The following is a 15688-nucleotide window of genomic DNA, read 5'->3' as shown; positions in this document are numbered from 1 at the left end:
CCTCCCACCCCTGCATTAACTAGGCAAAGCCCCTCCCCAACTGAGTCAGTGGGTGGATTCATACCATCCCCTTTTACTGTGTAGTGATGCGTTTGTGCTCTTCCTCCTCCTGAGCTAACACCAGCGGAGACTATAGAGTCTCCATTGGAGCACTGTCACCTGAGGGAGGCGACCAGAATGGCACTGCAGAAACTTTATAAACTCAATTGACATTTGAACCATAGCCACAAAAGTGGTCTAGGACATGTGTTCTGACCTAACTAGATTGACTACCTGCTAGAATAGAAGATTTAAACAGGAACCAGGTCTTATAATGTCTAGGATACAGTCCATAGTTACTCATCATACCAAGAACCAATGAAATCTCAACTAGTGAGAAAGCAGTGGATGCCAACACCTACATAGGGTGACATAGTATTTGGAATTATCAGACAAGGATTTTAAAGTCACTATTTATAAAATGTCTCAATAAGCAATAACAAACTCTGGAAACAAATGAAAAATTAAAAAAACCAGCAAAGAAATAGAAGATATAAAGAAAGACCAAATGAAATTTTAGAACTGCAAAATACAGTGACTGATGTAAAAACTTCACTGGACTGACTGACTCAATGGCAAATTGGAAATGACAGAGGAAAGAATCAGTGAATTTGAAGACATATCAATAGACATCCAATCTGAACAACCAAGAAAAAAGATTGAAAAATAATTGAATTGAGTCTCAGGGACCTATGGGACCATAAAGAAAGATGTAACATACATGTCACTTGTTCAGTAAGGGGAGGAAAAGGAATATAGGGCTAAATAAAATTCAAGAAATAATGGCTCAAAACTCCTAAAATTTGGTTGAAAAACATAAACCTAGAGATTTAAGAAGCTGAATGAACCCAAGTGAGATAAATCTAAGAAATCCATACCCAGACACATCAAAGTCAAACTTCTAAAAACTAAGGACAAATAAAAAATCTTGAAAACAGAGTAGCCAGAAAGGAATGACACATTAGATAATGGGGAACAATAATTCAGATGAACGTGGTATATGTAAGATTTTCTTCTGTAGCCATTGAAATGATTAAGTGGGTTTTCTCCATTCCGTTGTGATGGTTGATTACACTGGTAATTTTACAATATTAAATCAACCTTTCATTCCTGAGATAAACTCCCACTTGATCATTAATGTATTATCTGGGTTCAATTCATTAATATCTTGTTAGAGATTTTTATGTCTGTGTTCAAAGAGGGATATTTATTTGTAAATTTGTATTTTTATAATGTAATTGTCAGGCTTTAGGATTGTCAGGTATTAGGATTGTGCTGGCCTCAGAAAACAAGCTGAGAAGTATTTCCTCCTCATCTGTTTTCTGTAAGAGTTTATGTAAGATTGGTGTTATTTCTTCCTTAAATATTTGATAGAATTTACCAGCAAAACAGTCTGTCCTGGAGCTTATGTGAAGGTTTTTGATAACCAATTCAGTTTATTTAATATACAACTAGTCAAATTTTTTCATCTTATATTGATTTAAAATTTTCAAAATTTGTATTAGCTGTAATTTTCAAGGAATTTGTCATTTTTATCTAAGTTGTTTTAGTTTCTAGTATAAAGTTGTTTATAGTATTTTCTTATCATTTTTTAACTGTCTGTAGCCTCTGATGTGTCTATAGCCATCTTTCATTTCTGTTACTGATAATTTGTGATCTTCCCCCTTTCTCCTTGATCAGTCTAACTTGTATTTTATTTTATTGGTCTTTTTAAAGAATTAACTTTTGGATTTGTTAATTTTACTCTTTGTTTTCTATATTGTTTACATCTGCTTTTTTTAAACTTATTTTGAGTTTACCTTGTTTTTTTGGTTGTTTTTTTTTTAAGAATTAACTTCATATCATCTGTACTTTTTTGGGGGGGGAAGCTGTGTTGGGTCTTTGTTGCTACGCATGGGCTTTTCTGTAGTTGCGGAGAGTGGAGGCTACTCTTCATTGCGGTGCTCGGGCTTCTCATTGGGTGGCTTCTCTTGTTGCAGAGCACAGGCTCTAGGCGTGCAGGCTTCAGTAGTTGTGGCACTTGGGCTCAGTAGTTGTGGCTTGTGGGCTCAGTAGTTGTGGTGTACAGGCTTGGTTGCTCCATGGCACGTGGGATCTTCCTGGAGCGGGGCTTGAACCCATGTCCCCTGCATTGGCAGGCGGATTCTTAACCACTGCGCCACGAGGGAAGCCCTACCTTGTTTTTTTATCTAGCTTCGTAGGTAAGGGATTTTACTACTTTCTTCTTTTATGTAAACTTTTAGAGCAGTACATTTCCCTCTAATCACTGCTGTAGTTGAATCATACAACTTTGGTTATATTGTGTTTTCATTATCATTCAATTTGAAATATTTTTTCATTTACCATGTGATTTCTTCTTTTTGCTCATTGGTTGTTTAGTTTCTAAATATTAGGGATTTTCCTACATTGTCTTATTGTTATTCATTTCTAATTTACTTCCATTGTGATCAGAGAACCTATTCTGAATGATTTCCATCTTCTAACACTTAACTGCGACTTGCCTTATGGCCCAACATATGGTCTTGGTGAATGCATATGTGCACTTGAAAAGAATATGTATTCTGTAGTTTGAGGTAGTGTTCTATTAAATATCAATTAGGAGTTCAGATGATACATGTTTTTACTGATTTTTATGTCTAGTTCTATCAACTGCTGAGAGAGGGATGTTTAATTTCCAAGTATGATTAGGGATTATCTCTTCCTTTTTTAAATTCTGTCAGCTTTTCTTTAGATATTTTGAAGTTCTATCATTAAGCAAATACATATTTATGATTGTTACATCTTCCTGATGAACCAACCCTTTAATCATTATGAACGTTCCCTTTTTCTCTGATAATGCTCTTTGTCTTGATAACTGTTTTATCTAATGTTAGTAGAGCCAATCTACTGTTTTTGTGGTTTATCTCTTTCCATCCATTTGCTTTCAGTCTGTCTGTATTGTTAAATTATGTCTCTCACAGACAGCATATAGCTGGGTCTTAGTCATTTACCCATTCTGATAATCTCTGCCTTTTAATTCAAGTGTAATGTCCATTAACATTTAATGTTACTCTTTTTTTTTTTTTTTTTTTTTTATGCGGTACGTGGGTTGTGGCCTCTCCCGTTGCGGAGCACAGCCTCCGGACGCACAGGCTCAGCGGCCATGGCTCACGGGCCCAGCGGCTCCGCGGCACGTGGGATCTTCCTGGACCGGGGCACGAACCCGTGTCCCCTGCATCGGCAGGCAGACTCTCAACCACTGCGCCACTAGGGAAGCCCTAATGTTATTCTTAATACAGTTAAATTTAGGTCTACCATTTTACAATTTGTTTTCTGTTTGTTCTGTTTTTGTTCCTCTCATTGTCTTTTCCTGCTTTCTATTGGATTTTTGAAACATTTATTTGAATTCCATTGTTATATATCCATTGGCCTTTTAGCTCTGTTACTTTGTGTTATTTTTTAGTTGGTTTCCATAAGGATTATAATATATATCCTTAAATTTTCAGTCTACTTAAAATTAATATTGAACCACTTCACATAAAATGTAGATAGCTTGAAACTGTATAGACCAACTGACCCTCTTTCCATATTCTTTATGTTATAGTTGTCACATGTATATAATCTACATATGTTATAAACACTGCAAGACAGTTATAATTTTATCTTAAAGCCGTATGCTTTTAAAGAAATTAAGAAGGAAAAAAAGATAATTTCATATCTGTGTGTTTGTGTGTGTGTATACATATAGTTTTTAAGCATGTTTGTAATAATAGTTGCATAACTCTAAATTTATTTAAAGTTATTTATATACACTTAAAACAGGTAATTTTATGGTATTATACCTCAATGAAGCTGATAAAAACAATGCGTCTAGATATCCCACCTGCCAAAGTGCTATTTGCCTTTGATTCATGAAGATAATTCTGAAACCAGAACATTGACACAATGTATCTGTTTTAAGAAACCTTCAGGATAGATGAATTTGATTAGATCAAGTAGAATCACAGAGTTTCTGGTTGAAGGAGTCCAAAGGTTACAAGGTTTCCTGGTGGTATTTTTTTAAAATATTAAATAAATATTTTTTGGTCATCTTATAGAATATAAGGTAGGGGAAGAGTTTCAATACCAGTTCTATGTCCTGTGGTCTTTCTTCTCTTCAATAAGATGTGGTCTTGCCCCTCTTCAAATAACTAAAGTTATTTCTTTTTTAATCATTATAAAACGTTTAAAACTCTTAGACACAGCAGAAAATAAATACAACACACTAACTTGATAGTTATCATTGGGTGTTATATTTATTCTATTTTTTTTACTTTGTGTGTGTGTGTGTGTTTCCCCAGCTTTATTGAGATATTGTTGACATATAACATATGTAAGTTTAAGGTGTACAATGTGATGATTGCAAAATGATTACCCCAGTAAAGTTAGTTAACACCTTCATCCTCTCATGCCATTTTTTTTCTTAATGTCATATTTTCAGTTTTCTTCATATTATTAGAAATTCTTCATAAACATAATGTTTCAACCCTGAACCAGTGATACAGATTTGACTTTTACCTCATTTTAAGTTATTTCCAACTTCTTTTGGTCATTTATAACATTGTAGTGAATGTTTTAGTTTATAAATCATAAGTAATTATTGAGTCAAAGGTATGTACATTTTTTAGGCTTGTGTGTATTTATAAACTGTCCATAGAACAATTATATCAGTGTGTATTTTTATCACCAGTTTTTAAAATCTCTCATTTTTTGCCTGAATTTAGTTATATCTTTTATAAAACTCTTTGCCAAAGTCAAGTATTTAAAAAATGTGTCTTTATTTTTACTTGCATGTCGTGAGAATTTCCATCCTTTATCTAGTTTTGAGAGAAGAGTACTGAGCTGCAGTGAGATAATCTTAGAAAAAGTTAGTTTAAATGAGTAAACCATTAAAAATGGTACATGAATACCCTAAACATTTATTTTAAACTTGAAATAAAGATCTGTATATTTCTGTGATTCCAAGTTAGGGTCTTTTCTTTGAGAATATGGGTTTGCTGTTTGGAGTGGAGTGTCGTGTTTCTGGCATTAACCATACCCATGCTCTATCGTTTGTAAGGTCCAATTTCAGTCTCTTTATAAGTGAGGAGGATAACATTTGAAGAAAGTGGAATGTAGAATCCTAGACTTTTAAAATGCCATTTAAAAAATTGAAGTATAGCTGATTTACAATGTTGTGGTAGTTTCAGATGTATAGCAAAGTGATTCAGTTATATTCTTTTTCAGATTCTTTTCTGTTACAGGTTATTACAAGGTATTGAATATAGTTCCCTGAGCTCTACAGTCAGTCTTTGTTTATTTTATATATAGTAGTGTATATCTGTTAATCCCAAACTCCTAATTTATCCTTCCCCACCCCTTTCCCCTTTAGTAACCATAAGTTTGTTTTCTATGTCTGTGAGTTCGTTTCTGTTTTGTAAATAAGTTCATTTGTATCATTTTTTTTAGGTTCCACATATAAATGATATCATATGATATTTGGCTTTCTCTGTCTGACTTCACTTAGTATGATAATCTCTAAGTCCATCCATTTTGCTGCAGATGGCATTATTTCATTCTTTTTATGGCTGAGTGCTATTCCATTGTGTTTGTGTGTGTGTGTGTGTGTGTGTGTGTGTGTGTGTGTGTGTGTGTGTGTATACCACATCTTCTTTATCCATTTATCTGTTGATGGACACTTAGGTTGCTTCCATGTCTTGGCTATTGTAAATAGTGTTGCTGTGAACATTGGAGTGCATATATCTTTTCGAATTAATATTTTCATCTTTTCTGGATGTATGCCCAGGAGTAGGTTTGTTGGATCATATAGTAACTCTATTTTTAGTTTTTTAGGGAACCTCCATACTGTTCTCTATAATGGCTACACCAATTTATATCCCCACAAACAATGTAGGAGGATTCCCTTTTCTCCACACCCTCTTCAGCATTTATTATTTGTAGACTTTTTAATGATGGCCATTCTGACCAGTGTGAGGTGTTAGACTTTTATACTTTATTTTTTCTAATATTTTGCATGTGTCTCACCTACATCAAAATTGACAGCAGTTGTTAAGTAACATCTTTATTGACTGCTTTGGAAGCATTCAACTTAACTTTCATGGAAGCAACAACTCATGGAGCAACAGTTATCTCTTGCACTCATTTTCTGTTATTTAGTAAAACATGTCATCATAATTACAAGTTCAATTGATATAAGCAGGCTTAGGAGCAAACTTGTTTGATTCTTGGTGAACATACATTTTCATTGGTGGAAGTAGAAATGGAAGGTTGTACTAGATAGAGTGTAACCTAACAGCCAAGAGCACTCAGGGTATTTTACAGAGGGATTCAGGAGCATTGCTTAATCTAACAAGTCATTGAAATGGAAGTTGTTGTTTAAGAGACTTGCAGTTCTAATACTCTCTGAAATCAGAATTTACTCATAATGGGGGTGGAATTTAATCTTAAATCCTATTTATATCTTGCCCTCTCTTCTTTCCTCTCTTGAATAATTATTTACTATATGCCTTGTGCTGTGCTAGGTGTAGAGAATAAAGAGATGAACAGTATACAGTTTCTGTTCTCAAGGAACTGAAATCCAAAGAGGGAGACATTGTATGTTGCTGTCATTGTCAGTTTTCTGCTTTAAGAACTAGCCCAGAAATGTGACCTACACAGATGTGGAGGACAAAGTAGGGTTACTCCACTCAATCTGTCAGGAAAATTTTCCGAGCGGGGCTTAACCTTAAAGGATGGATGGGGCTTCCCTGGTGGTGCAGTGGTTGAGAGTCCGCCCGCCGATGCAGGGGACACGGGTTCGTGCCCCCGTCCGGGAAGATCCCACATGCCGCAGAGCGGCTGGGCCCGTGAACCATGGCCACTGAGCCTGCACGTCCAGAGCCTGTGCTCCGCAACTGGAGAGGCCACAGCAGTGAGAGGCCCGCGTATCGCAAAAAAAAAAAAAAAAGGATGGATGGGAATTAACTAGGATCTCAGAATAGGGATGTGCATTTCAGGTAGTGAGGAGAGTATGGGCACACCTTTTACTAGCAAGATTAGCAATCCTCTGAATGTCTGCTGACCTGTTCAAAATTGCCTTATAATTATATATGTGTGTATATTCTTTCATTCATTTATTCATTTCTTCATAAGTGAAACTCTCACCCTGGTTTCCCCCATGCTTTGTAATAGTGATTATTGTTTTTGAAAATAACCACTTACCTATAAGCAGCAGAAATGGATGATTGTAAAGCAAAGTCTTGTGTTCCATCTTCTCTGTTTTTCCCCACTCTCCCTAGAAGTGTTATTAATTAACATTTCAGGGAAGTACAGTAATGACCACCATTTGTTGAACACTTACGCTAGATACTTGCTTAATGTTTTATACATATTTTCTCACTTATTTTAATCCATATAGCCACGCTGTGAGGTAAGAATTAGGATTTCCATGTATAGATGAGGAAACTGAACCTTGGGAAAGTTAAGTAAATTGCCAAAAGCTTCAGTGTTGGAATTGACGAACCAGAATTTGAAGCCATGTTTCTCTAACTCAGAAAGCCTGTCCTTAACCATTGTACCAAGATATATGATTGTGAGGACTTGCTCTAAATCATGGAAGAAGGTTCAGATACTTTTTTCCATACAGCTCTCCTAGATAATTATGTTTTAAAATCCAAAGATAATTTAAAAATTGCGTTGAGGTTTAATTATGTCATTGATAGTTAATGTAACTCATATTAAATTTAAATTATATGAATTTTTCTCACTAGATTATAGTTCCCATAAGACATGCCAGTCAAGTAAACTGCAGAGGTTTCCACCACCCCTATACTCTCCTTCCACCGCTTGCCCCACTTCTCTTTCATTAGATGATTAGCACCCTTACCAATACTGCAAATTCTTAACCATCTGCTAAAAATGCCTTTTTTATCCAACCTCCGGTGTACTGAATATAATCTGTTACAAATCACCTTCTTGGCTGCCAGTGTCCTTTATAGGCCTGTGCCCTGGCAGTCTCCCTTTACCTCTGTTGCATTCCCAGCCCCTCAGCCCCACATCACTGCCACCTCCACATCCCCTTGCCCAAGACACACACGTACACATCCCCATACTCTAGTATCACAGAACTCAAAATTCCTTAAACCTACATTTTTTTAAACTGCTCTGCCTTTGCTCTTGCTAGTCCAGTGCTCTTCCCATTTATCTTCTGTTGTCAGCCTGGGAAAATCCTGCTTATCCCTCAAGTGACAGTATATATGTCATCTTCTCTGTGACGCCTTCTCCCCCTTCTCCAGGAGAGGCAGTGTTTATCACTTCCCAAGCATTCAGTTTATGTCTTTGGTAGCACCCTTAAGACATTTAGTCATAGTTCATTTTCTATCTGTTTCCCCTGCTCCGGAATGGGAGCTCCTAGAAGGATAGATCATTATGGGTTTTTTATCTTTTACCCTCAGCACCCGCATGTAATAGCTTCTTAATGAATCATACTGAATTGTTAGTGATATTGATAATAACCTTTATTAAGTGCATTCTGTATCTTAGGCACTGTGCTTGACATTTGTACACATTTCACTTAATCCTCATACTCATCTTGTGTTATAGGGACAATTTTTACCCCTATTTTACAAATTAGAAAATTGTAGTTAAGAGAGGCAAAATAATTTGACCAGGGTAACACAGCAAGCAATAATGGAGTCAAGATTTGAATCCAGTGTCTGACTCCAGAGCTCATTCTCCTTTATACCTTACCTAGAGAATCATCTAATCCGTCCATCCATCAATCAAATAAGTTGTCTGGGGAGTTATCTCCAACTAGGAGATGCAGTCTACTGAAACCAATCCTGAATGACTAAAGAGGAGGATGTAAAAGATACTCTGTCACCAAAAGGATGAGCGAGGTCCCTTGGAAAAGGCTTGAGTGTCATTTGAAAAATCTGGTTTGGTCATAAAAAGAGGCTCAAAGAAATCTGCTGTGATCACTGTTAAAGTTAGGCTCACAGAATACAGTACCTGGTAAAATTGCCCTCACACATTGTTTTTGTGAAGAGTGAATGAGAAAAAGAAAAATGTCATTGTTTGGCTGAAGAATGATATGGATCATCAAATGCCAGAACTGTCCTTTTACAAAGGAGAAGACCAAGGTCCAGATCAATTAATTAATCAGCTTGCCCAAGAGCACATAGCTAATAAATAATGGAGCTTGGAGTAGAATTCCAATTTCCTGAGTCCCAGTTCAGAGCCTTTTGCACCATAGTGTGCTCTACATTAGAGTTTTTCTGCGTTCATGTTTGGAGAAAAAAAATGCTAGGCCAAGGCAGAGGTGAGTCTTTGAGGGAAACAGCTTGATGCTTTTGGAGCTGGTCAGCTTTTGCTTAAGACCTGCTGCTATTTTGGGCTGTCAGTTTGCTCAGAACTAAATACTGCCAGCCATACAAATAAAAAGGCAAGGCTATTATTTAGGCCTCCTAGGTCTATGCATTCACTTCTCTGCTTACAAGGGCAAATTATTAGTTCATCTCTGCTGGGCGGTTTGAACATAGGGTTATATTAGCCCTTGTCTTAGCCCTTAGATGTCTACTGGCTTGTCTCTGTTACAATAAATGTACAAGCCTTGCTTTCAGGTTGGGAAGGAAGAGGGAAAAGAGAGAAATCTAAATCAGTCTCTACTGATCCTGATTTCTTATGCTGTTTCTTTTTCTTTCAGGGCGACGAGGAAGGACCCAGGTAAGATCACATTATTGTTGTTTGTCTGTTCTCAAAATTGAAGTAGAGTGACATTTGTGGCCTTTTAATGCCCCATGAAATATGACCAGCCAAGGAACAGCACAGAAAAGGGATCTCCATCTTAAGCCAGGGCTTTGAAGATCTTATTTTGTAAGATTCCCATCTCCCTCCCCATCTATGCCATTTCCTGTCTGTAATCTTCAGATAAAGATAGGCTTTAAAGTATGTAATGACAGTAACTTTGTTTTATTCTGTAGCACATTCAGAATACCTTGTTGAGACAAGTAGGTACTATATTTGAATGGTAATTAGGTATCAGGTCGACTGAATAGATAAACTTTTGCATTGTTCTTCTTGATTGGAATTGGATTGCTTTTTTTTTTTTTTTTTTTTTTTTTTTAGTGGACTCTGGTTCCAATATTCTTTATTTCTGACCTGTAACATCCTTGGGTCTGACTCAAGACACCTCCTATACAGTGAATCTGAGGTCATAGGTATACAAAACTTTGTTTAGAAAAAAAAAAAATGTTTCTCTGTGCTTCTGTTTCACCACATGAAATTTCAAAGTGCATTTTATCATTGCCTCAGGCTTGCAGTGAACCTGGACTTTAGTTTACTTACCTTTGCTGTCTTTCTGCTCAGGCAGTGAGAACAGGCTCTAGGAAATGCTATAGCTATGCTGTGAACACAATCAAGGGGCATTTGTACAAAGTAAAATTCCACTTGGGTCCCCTCTGTCATGTAGGATTCAGGACTGTTAAGTCTGGGAGGTATCAGAACGTTCATCCAGGCCACAGCTATTCAAACTTTAGTTTTAGTAGAAACATGTTTTATTCAAATGGGCTTTAAGTAGAACTCCAATGTATGCAAAACATTTTTTTGTTTGGTTAAAGTTGGGGGCCACATCTACTGGTGAAACTTCTCTCTTCCTTGCAATAGACCCTGAGGGGCTGCTGCGGAAACCTAGGGTTCCCAAGAACTCAGTTTGAAAATCACTTCTCTGATTCAAGCTTCTCATTGAAAGAAGCTAAATGAGTTGTCCAGGGTTACCTTACTGGAGCCAGGATTTGGCCCTTCTTTGGTTTTATTTACAAATTAACAAATAGTTTCTTCTTTTTCCTTTCTCCCTCCCCACATCCTGAACGTCTCTCTTAGTGCCAAATGTTATTATTCCACATCTGCATCTCCTGCTGCTTCCTTCCCTTGAGAACTGTAGTTCTCAGACTAGATCTTGTTCCTTGTCCTCTGGGGCTAAAGCTACAGGCGTCCTGCTTTAAACCTGCAGAGCTTCAGGGAATCCCTTTAAATTCCATCCTCCAGCCATTCTCAGGAACAGGCTCCCTTTATGTTGTGGTTCATTTCTTTCCTCCCTTCCTCCCTTTCTCATGACCCAGTGTATAGGTCTTGTGCTATATACTGGGCATATAATGAAAACTAAGACAGACATGGTCCCTGCCTTGTGGATCCTAAGTCTAGTAGGAGAGACAAGCATATAACTGGGCACTTCTACTTTGGGGGAAGTACTGTGATTAAGTGAAGTTTAGGCTGCTGTAGGAAGGGAGGCTCACCAGAAAAGGTTATGTGTAAACGGAGGTCTGAAGGATGAGAAGTCAGACGAAGGAGAGGCAGAGATAGGGCTGTTCTAGGGATAGGAAACAACTTGTGTAATAGCTCCAGACAAGAGAAGAGTGGAGGAAAGAAAGCAGAGTCCAGATCACTGAGGGCCTTACAGGCCTCCTTCAGGTATCTGAGCTGTCTCCCGCAGAGTGTGGGAGGGCATTAAATAATTTAAAACGTGGATTAACCTGAGTAGATTTGCATTTGGGAAGTCTCCTCTGCCTGCAGAATGGAAAGTGAATTGGAGGTGGGTCAGAGCCTGGGAGACTAGCTAGATTAGGCCAGTGATGGGAGCTTATGTCAACATCTTCTCTAGCTGTTGACCAAGTTCTCACCATTTTACACAGACCTTTGGTTTAGATAAACTCTTTAAATTATCTCCTTGGCACTCCGCCTCTTCTCTCAAAACTAGCTCTAGCTCCTTAAAATCCAGACCAAGCAGAGCCCTAGACCTTTTCTTCCTCAGAAAGAGAGTTCAAACAAGACCAGTATAAAGAAAACACCTTAGCAGATACAGCGTGCAGACTCCACAGGATAGAAATGGCATTTCTGTCTTGGGAGAGCCTGATAAGGGTGGACACGTTCATCTTGTCTTTATGGCTACGTGCCAGAGTCAACGTTGATTAGAATACAGGGACCTTATGAAGAGATTAACTCCCTTCAAAGATACCATTCAGTGTGAGATACTGGCAATTGCCGATTCCTTCTTGTCATTTTTGACAAGATTGTGGTGAAGTATAGAGTTTCTTTACTAGCAACCAAGATGTCAAGCTGTCTCCCTCGAGCCAGGCTGCCATGCATGTCAGTAGGGATTCTCTTGGACTGGGATTTTATTGGTAAAATGAGCACTTGAAAAAAATCATGTTCCAATTTGGCAGAAAGAGGGAAGATGAGTCAAATTTTCATTTTACCCTTTAAATTCATACTTGTTGGTTCCATTCAGTTTGTGCTGAACTACCATTTGGCTCAGTTTATTCCAATTAACACTTCAAGGCAGATTGCCTTTGATCTGAAATTTCTCTCATTTATGATATAGACTTTACTGTCTCAGTAAGCCAGAGTTTTGTTCCAAAGGCTTTTGTATTGCTGATGGTGTTAAATGAGAGTTTGATGTGTAAGGAAGACAGAAGGAAAGTGGGTCTGCCTGCACAGGGGATGGAAGAGAAATGGATCTGGAGACCCTGAGTTCCAGGTCTGCTTGGATTTTTCATGCCTGTGTCTCCTTTGCTAGTGTTCTTTCCACACAGCCACTTCCCTGCTGTCTGCACAGAAGTCCAGGGAGAATTGAATTCCAACCGCTCTCCATGGTGGTCAGAACAAAGGAAAATTCCTGTCCTTTTGAAAGTTATTTGTTTATAATAGATCTATATTTTTCTCCATTCTACCAGCTAGAGTCTCCCTGCCTTCTTTTTTCTTTTCAGTTTTGACTCCCCAAGCTGTTTGACGTGAGGTGGCCAAGTATTTGTGCTTTTGGTCATGTCTGTGCCTTGTTCTGAATTTTATTGTGTATTTGTCCTGTAATTAACAACAATAATAAGCAAAGTTACCGTTTAAGTTTTACTACATACAGCGTTGTATATATATTCTCTTTTAACCCTCATGTAAAGCTTATGATGTAGTTATTATTCCACTTGTAAAATGAGGAGATGAATGCCCAGAAAGATTAACTTGCCCTAGATCACACAGCTCGTAGAAGCAGAGCTAGGACTTGAATCTAGTCTGGCTTCAGAGCTCATGCCCTCAGCCACCTGTCTCTGAGAGGCCAGCACACTTCTCTCTATGACCCTGAATGAAAGGTAAGAGGATTCACGCTCACTTGTCAGCACATCACTTTGGTCTTGTTCCTCTCACCTAGGAGTTCTTATTGGCTTTGACGTTGAAATGATGTGGCGTCTGTTTGCTGCAAGCTACCTCTCCTCTCCTTAGCCTCTGTCATTATAAGGGGATATTTCTTCATCTCATCCTCACACGGTGTCCCCTGAGGGTCAGCAGCAAAAGGGGTGCTTTTAGACTCCCGGGAGAACAGGTAACCAAGCCTTCCTTTGACCCTGCAGAATTAGCTGCCTGTTGCCCCTCCATCCAGTAGTTACTCTTCACACCCATGATACAGTCATACAGATGACAAGGTTTCTTGGAGCATATGGAGGAACCGAAGTCCGAATATGTAGAACATGGATATTAACACTGTAGAGTCACCTTTGAAGAGGGTGTCTTTGAAGCCCAGAGTGATTCTTTTTTTCCAAGCAAAAAAAAAAAAAGCAGTTTACACTTTTGGCAGCAATTTTCTGTCTCCTCTGTGCTATTATGGGAGATGTTGTGTTTGCGCCCTCACAGATTGGCTCCTTCTGTGCTCCTGCCGAAGCCTGCTGAGAAGTAATGTACGTTCACGGGGAGGGGGCGGGAGTGGGGTCTGCTGCCTTAGAGCTGTTGTGTAGTGGAAGGAAGTCAGGGAGGGAAGGACCCTTAAACACTTGTATTCAGAGGACAGAGGAGCAAGGTCAGTTTTAAATTTTGATTTGCGCTTGAGATTTTCTGTGAATTTTTTTTAACTAAGAGGAAAAGGGCTTTTAAACAGTAACAGCCATACTTAAGATTTTGGTAGAATTTTTCATCTTCAGAGCTGGCTCTTATTCAGGCAAAAAGCTCCTGCTGAGATCAGTGTGAATCTGACCCATGCTGATTCTCTAATCAAATGGGCAGTGAGTTCTGAAGGAATAGGAGCTCAAAGAGAGTCAGCAGACCTACCTTCTATCCTTGGTTTACCTGGGACCGACGGTGTGACCTTGGGCAAGTCATTTAACCTTCTTGCTTCTTTGTAGTCTGTTTTTACTTCCCTGTAAATACTAGCTTTTCTTTCCCCCACTCTGCACCCAGTTTTTTGGGATATAGTTATGTGGAGGAGTACAGTCATTATATTAAATATGAAATGAAAAGGATCTGCTTATAGGTTCTGTAATTTGGTAGATTTTTTTTGTACATTTCTCAATTTTGTTTCTTTAAACATTTTCTTGGGGCTATATACTAGGTACTCTTTCTTCTACTCTCTAAAATAACAATCATATGTATGTTCTTAGATATGACATTTCTCTTCCTGATGACTTAGTTTGTAGAGATAAGAGGGGACTAAGTCAGTGATATGCTTAGGTTTCTTTTGTCCTCCGATTGCAAATTTATGGTTTTGTTTTTACATTATCTCCATTTCAGAAGACCTAGCTGGAAGCCAAAGAAAATGTCTCTGATACCTGTGACATGGAGTGGAACTGTCAGGGCTGTGTATTATCCAGAAGTGGGGTTCCAACATCTAAGTTGGTCTTCAGTACAGAGAGTCTCTTAGCTGTCACATTTCTCTCTTATGGAGCCTGAACTGACTTTCTTTTCCTCTGCTGATATGAATTATTTATCCTCTACTCACCCAGATGAAGGATGAAGCCATGCTATGCACTGTACTGCCTATCTATAATAAAAGCAAGCCTTCTTCCGAAAGTAATTGATTTTCAGATATTTACCTGTGAGAGTCACAACTTTATTTTGTGCCTGTTGGCCTATAACCAGAGAATCCATTCACAGCTGGAAAATTCACTTGAAGTACCTCTAGTTTATTTCATCTGCCTCACAGTGGAAATGCCAGCTAGGAGCAGCCTGTATTCTGACATACATCTGCCTGCCTTTTCTGGCTTCATAATGCTAAGAAAAAAGGCCCAGTGGGAAGAGACCTGGATGTCACTTTTCTTGGTGTGGTTTTATGCTAATCAACTTGGTTTGCCATCCAATATGTAGTTATGACGCTTGACAGGCTAACCTTGTTTATGTCTTTGACCTCAGAGCTTATCAGGATAACATTCACTTCTAGGAGCTCTGTTTCCTAATCTCTTTAGCTAGAAAAATTGCAGAGAAATTTTTTTATTCGTTTTCAATTGTCTACTGTGTTGCCAGGCCCCATGCTAGGCCTCAGAGATATGAAGATGAAAAAGACTTTGTCCCTGCATTTAAAGATCTCAAAGTCTAGTTCAAATGAGAGAACTAAGTAAACAATTTTAATTTCACATTTAAGTGCAATATAATAATAATTATTATTATTATAAATTACTATAAGGAAGCATTTATTGATTGCCAGCCATGTGCCACGAAGTATTTTAAACACTTTTTATTTCTCACAACAGTCCTAACACATTATCTTCATTTCTCAGCCAAATGAGAAAACTGAGTTGCAGAGAGGTTATACATACACTAAGGAGGTCACTCAGCTAAAAGTGGTAGAGCCAGTATTCAAATTCATGTAGTCTGACTTGAGAATGTGGGCTCTTAACCACTA

At 38.1% G+C, this 15688-nt stretch overlaps 1 protein-coding gene across 5 annotated transcripts in view; it reads left to right on the top strand.

The window, feature by feature from the left end:
- TRIM44 (tripartite motif containing 44) overlaps positions 1-15688 on the top strand; it is a 115014-nt gene that overhangs the window by 54036 nt on the left and 45290 nt on the right. For 3 of the 5 annotated variants that reach the window (XM_059069948.2, XM_067038012.1, XM_067038011.1), the window contains exon 4: positions 9740-9759. In XM_059069948.2, the coding sequence (XP_058925931.1) occupies positions 9740-9759 (20 nt within the window). Of the gene's footprint in view, positions 1-9739; positions 9760-10236; positions 10247-14580; positions 14863-15688 lie in introns of those variants that run through there. The other 2 variants (XM_059069950.2, XM_067038010.1) reach the window with 2 other exon arrangements.

This window comes from Kogia breviceps, chromosome 7 (genome assembly GCF_026419965.1).
Source record: "Kogia breviceps isolate mKogBre1 chromosome 7, mKogBre1 haplotype 1, whole genome shotgun sequence".
NCBI lineage: Eukaryota > Metazoa > Chordata > Mammalia > Artiodactyla > Physeteridae > Kogia > Kogia breviceps.
Note: the sequence above shows the minus strand (reverse complement) of the source record. Positions and strands in the feature narration are given on the sequence as shown.